The sequence below is a fragment of the Pseudomyrmex gracilis genome, unplaced genomic scaffold (assembly GCF_002006095.1).
Source record: "Pseudomyrmex gracilis isolate BER0280 unplaced genomic scaffold, ASM200609v1 scaffold_309, whole genome shotgun sequence".
NCBI lineage: Eukaryota > Metazoa > Arthropoda > Insecta > Hymenoptera > Formicidae > Pseudomyrmex > Pseudomyrmex gracilis.
In genome coordinates, this window is record NW_018020893.1 from 131,421 (window position 1) to 137,253 (window position 5,833).

At 40.8% G+C, this 5,833-nt stretch overlaps 1 protein-coding gene across 3 annotated transcripts; it reads left to right on the forward strand.

Annotated features, from left to right (window-relative positions):
• The first annotated feature begins 867 nt into the window (after window positions 1-867).
• Window positions 868-5,261, forward strand: LOC109859970 (protein pygopus). Of its 3 annotated transcripts, none has more exons than XM_020438738.1 (5): window positions 868-1,374; window positions 2,674-2,957; window positions 3,036-4,061; window positions 4,159-4,304; window positions 4,392-5,261. In XM_020438738.1, the coding sequence occupies exons 2-5, from the start codon at window positions 2,739-2,741 to the stop codon at window positions 4,510-4,512; spliced, it is 1,512 nt and encodes a 503-aa protein (XP_020294327.1). In that variant the 5' UTR covers window positions 868-1,374; window positions 2,674-2,738; the 3' UTR covers window positions 4,513-5,261. The 3 variants fall into 3 exon arrangements, with proteins under 3 accessions (XP_020294327.1, XP_020294328.1, XP_020294329.1); XM_020438739.1 differs by lacking the exon at window positions 868-1,374 and adding an exon at window positions 1,611-1,937; XM_020438740.1 differs by lacking the exon at window positions 868-1,374 and adding an exon at window positions 2,118-2,141.
• Window positions 5,262-5,833: the final 572 nt, after the last annotated feature.

The following is a 5,833-nucleotide window of genomic DNA, read 5'->3' on the forward strand; positions in this document are numbered from 1 at the left end:
CGAGCCCGCGTGTGCTACAAGGGTGTTACTGTGTAAACTTCACGCGCCCGTATGAATTTGCACACATGTTCGGACACACGCGTGCTCTGTACAAAATTCACCCTTCTAATAAAGTAGAATTGTCTCAATTAGTTTGCAAGTGGAATATGTTTTTTAAATATAATGTATTTCTTCTTCTCTCCCGGCGCATCGCAAATACGTAACAAAATGAATCAGTTCTCGGCCTACTTGTCACAGATATTACTTAATGAAAAAATTTGCTTATAAATGCTATTTTTCTCTCTATATAGAGTCTCTTTTCGAGATATATATAACATAAAACAACTGGTAATCTCCAGTTTAAATTCTCTCGTGTTTGTTTGTTATAAGATATTTATTTTTCCATGCTCGGGTTTTCTATTTGTACACAAAGTGAAACAACAAATAAATGTAAGAAGTTAATTAATTAAATTGAAACAAAAGCCATATATAAATTGTTTATCTTTGGAAATCGCACAGGCTCGCGCAGAATCGCTCTTTACTTAGCAGTCGGGTCACACACACACACACACACAAAATAGCGCATTTTCGACCGGTACTTACAGGCAGAGATGCCAGTTTGCGGACGCTAGCAACATGCTGCAGCAAGTGGAGGGGACACGCACACAAGCAAGCAGCCACTCGCCGAGGCGCTGAGCGCACACGTACACGGCTGTTCGCCTGTGTGCGTTTCGTCTGTGTATCCCCTCTACTTGCTGAGCATGCTGCTAGCGTCCGCAAACTGGCATCTCTGCTTACAGGTTGAACAGCTTCCTGAGCGACTAATGACGTCAAGTTGGAAAATCGACCAATCACATTGCTTGATTTGACCAAAATGATGTCATTAGTCGCTCCGATGAAGCGATCCGGTCGAAAACGTTAAAAGTCTCCTCTAAAATTACATCCACGTCCAGAAATGGGGTCGGTGACGCTATCTGTCGAGCGCGGACGGTAGTTCCCGTCGTGGCGACACACAGAGAAACGTAGAGGAGACACGCGTAACGCGACACAACAATGGCGACTTGAGCGAAGTTGATCGTGGCGTGCGCTATCCTGGTACCGTGTGTTCGTGCCGCGTTATCGAGATTACGAGTGCGTCTATCCGCGGCCTTGCATGCGCTCTTGTGAATGCGTGGCCCGTACGCGCCATCGAGAGATGCGTTGCTGGCGTGGCGCGAGTCGCAGCCGCGTACAGACAGTTCGCACGTTTCCCCGTTGAGGCCAGCAGCATCAGCAGGTCGTGCAGTAGTGACTGACACAGTGCGATACATGGTGCCCGCGTACCTTGCTGAGAAAACGAGAGATTCATCATGCACGTGTTTGCGCGATTGCGTACGGACCATGTGTAACGTGCTGGTGAGTAGGCAAATCGCGCGCCGATTCATCTCGAGAAATCCCGGCCGGCTTTTTAAATCACCCGGCGCTCCGGATTCGACTGCGCGTCGCGCGCGCAGCAACACTGCGCTGCGCTGCAGCACCGTGTATACATATACACGTACAAACGCAGACGCGTATACATGCAAGCCACACAACACACTACGCTGGAGCGCTGGCGTAATCTGTGAGATGGAGGCGCTCGCGAAGCCTCCGAGAGTTTTACGGCGAGTCCGGGGGGTCAGGTTAGGTTAGTCTGCGAGACTACCAGGCGGAATTTATTTTGTTCTCTTTTGCTCGCCCGTGCGACGGAGGTCTCCTCTATTTGTTGTATCGCAGGCCTCTTATCGCCGTGTCGAAGGCACGGCCGCGTCGTGAACACGCTCCCCGTATTCCCTTTCATTTTCTTTCTCTTTGGTCCTCTCTGCCTCTCTCTCTTTTCCCCCTCCTTCCCTGTCTCTTCTCTCTCTCTCTTTCTCCTCACGAACGTCCGCCTCCTCTCGTTCGGGACGGACAAACGGACAGCCGCTGGCGCGCCACCCGAGGTAAACTTAACGGTAGTAATTTCGTTATTTATATCGGCATATGTAAATATAGATAGCGCAGTCCGACATATATATATACACACACGCGTACATGGGGGATTCAAGATTAATGTATATGTATTTACATGGCGCGCGCTCTCTTTCTTTCTCTCTCTTTCTCTCTCTGTCATGTCAATGTACTTATGAATGATGGTATTACAGTGTGTGAGTAATTACAAATGTTTTGTTTGTCATATTCTGTTAGCGTTGCAGTTATTGATGTTTGATTGATTACTGAGGTGTTTACTGATTGGTGTTTGGTGAATACTGCAATATTGTGAATGAAAATAGAGTGTACAAAAATCCTCTCAGTTATATACACACATATTGTGGAAAGAATATAATTAATAATACATATATTTTTTGTGCATCAAAGAGTTTATAAAAAGCTATCAGATTTTGCATTATTCAAAGTAGATTTTTTATTTATGCACTGTGCAAACAGCTAAGAACTGTGAAAAAGATATTTTATATCTTTTATAATGTATAGAGAAATTTTTTAAATATAATATAAAATAGAATAAATATATATCTTCATTATCACATGTTTTATTTGACTAAGTTTAATTTAAAAAATAAGCCTTATGAAAACCAGTAATGATAGATTTTATAAATATATTATAAGTATATTATTTTTAAAAGATATGTAAACACACAGATTATAATATTGAATATCAATTTTTTGGTTTGTTAACAGTGGATTTAGTTGCCACAAAAATCCAGTAATACTGGCATGATAAAATAAGGAAGCAAAGGAAGGAGATGAGCCACAATATTGCGGGCATGCCACCATATAATCGGATGCCCGGACTGGGGGGTATGGGAATGGGTGTGAATATGGGCCCCAATGCCCCACATCCTGATTCTTCTGGTCACCCCCATCCGCCACCGCCACCACCAGCTGGTCCTAATCCCAAGAAGAAGAGACGTACAAATGCAAGTGTTGCTCAACCACCTCCGCAACAGCCTCCATCTGTACAGGTAAGTTAATTTTAACTTGATTCATTAATATCACGTTGTAATTGTCTCATTATTAACACAATTTGTAATCCTCAACAGGATCTTCTACCCCCACCTTTAACGGGTTATGGTGACACAATAGTTGCAAGTAATCCTTTTGATGACACGCCACCACCGACCCCGCAAAGTCCAATGATGCATGGTGGGCCTCCGCATATGCATCCACATCATCCACATCATATGGGAGGACCTCCTATGAGAGGTATGAGTCCATTAACTTCGATAGGAGGCATGAGCCCCATGATACCGCACAACATGGGCAACATGAGCCCCATGGGCAATTCGCCCATGACAAATCACATGAATCACATGGGGGCCATGTCTCCTATGAATCACGCTCCCATCGGCGGTATGAGTCCTATGAATAACATGGGTCCAAATATGCCGCCTGGTCCGATGAATACCATGAACAATCACATGAATATGAGCCATATGGGAAACTCGCAACTGAGCGGTCCGCCTATGGGCAGTCCAATGAACAATATGAACAGCGGGCCTATGGGCAGTCCGATGAACAGTATGGGCCACAACATGGGCAGCCCTATGGGTGGACCTCTTGGTTCTCCGATGAACACCATGGGAGGATCCAATCATATGCCTAATGGACCAATGAACATGAATAATATGAACAGCCATATACCGCCCAATAGCCCATTAAACGGACCGTCGATGAACAACGTGAACAGTCCGCTGGGACACAACGGATCTCAACCGCATCCGAATCACATGGGAAATAATCTCAACAACCTGGGAAGACCTATGAATGGACCTATGACCACTATGACTTCGATGGCGTCGAACAACATGAACATGACCGGACCGAATCAAATAAACAACATGAACATGGGCGGTCCGGCAATGAATAATATGTCGAATATGAATATCAGCCATCACAATCAGATGGGAGGTCACATGGCGGGGCCAATGGGCACGATGTCTAACAATATAAGTGGTGGGCCACCTATGGGACATCCTATTAATCCCATGGGTGGCTCTATGCCACCACATGGGTTTCAAGGACCGCCAGGAATGGGTCCAAAACCAATGCCGATTTCCGCTGGCAAAGTAAGTTGCTCTTTCATCAAACCTCGTTGCAGAACTCGATATTTTGTAGTGACTTATTGAGAAAACTCACCTTTTTTTTTTTATTGATTTCTTACAGATTTATCCGCCAGACCAGTCCATGGTATTTAATCCACAAAATCCCAATGCACCTCCAATTTATCCTTGCGGAATTTGTCATAAAGAAGTACACGACAATGATCAGGCGATTCTGTGCGAATCGGGTTGTAACTTTTGGTTCCACAGGTAGATAAGTCGATAAGATAACAATCACATAGGAAGATAATGCAATAACGTTTTACTTTATCGGACAATCGCTCGATGTTTTTTCAGGGTTTGCACAGGATTGTCGGAACCCGCCTATCAGCTATTAACTGCGGAGGTCTACGCAGAATGGGTGTGTGATAAATGTTTAACCTCGAAGAACATACCTCTAGTTAAGTTTAAACCATAACACTTCGTGTCCCGTCGTTCATGCGACGTTCGAGTGACTCTTTGTTAGCGTTTATATATGTACACGCACACATACGCGCGCGACTGTGCACACATCCATACATACACAGACACGGACAGATTCATTCATGGCACATGATAAATACTAATGCACGTGCGGAATCGTGCATACAATTATAAAAGTATGGTATTTGTTATTAACTTAGCTTTAACTTGTTGATTATTAGGATAACATTATAAGTCGTATGTGAATATAAATATGAAATCCGGAGTAACATATATATATGCAAGATGTTTGAAAAATTTTGACTAAGCCGAAAATATCGAGTCAATCTGAACAGAAAAGTCATTTTGTTATTTTGCAAAATTTGCAATATTTATTAAGCAATAAATGTGAAGATCCAATAAGCGCGTGAGAAGTGATGATTCGGACTCTATAAACGTGTACGATTTTTAGTTGTAAAACAAAATAACTTCATGCAATCTCCTAACAGCAAGACATAAAGCAAACAACCGAGCAATCGTGTGATAGCTTCAACTTCGATCAGCTGATTTTTACAACTGAAAATCATACAGGCTTAGAGTTCGGACCATGTTTCTTACACGCTCATTGGGTCACGTGTATTAATAACTATTGCAAACTTTGCAAAAGAATATGTGACTTTTCGATTTAGATCAATTTACCTTTATACTTGGTCAAAATATTTCAGACAATCTGTATATATATATATATGTGTGTGTGTGTGTGTGTGTGTGCATATATATATATATGTATTTATATATATTTAAATATATTATGTATAAACATATATGTATTAAATATATATTAAATATATATGCGTGTATATATATATATATATATATATATATATATATATATATATATATATATATATATACATATATACATACACATGTTATTTTTAATTTTGAATCTGTTTATGCCAAGTAAATTTATTTAAAAAAATTATTGACGCGACAGAAATATATCATTCATTTGCTACACAACAAGAACGGCATAATTTAAAAATCGTATAAACGATAACTTATCTTAAATTCATAGAAAATGAATGTTGTAAAATTATCACTACTGAACCACCAAAATTTATATACAACTACCTAACCGGTAGAAATTTAAAATTGCCTTTTTATTTTTCATAAATAATTAATTTAAAAGCTGAAAGTTTATTTATATCGTTCTTGTTATTTAAATGAGCGATGTATTTGTCAAAATATATTCGTGGATATATATAAAACAAGTTATATATATATATATATATATAACTGTTAAGTTGAAAAATCGTGACAAACATAGAAAATAA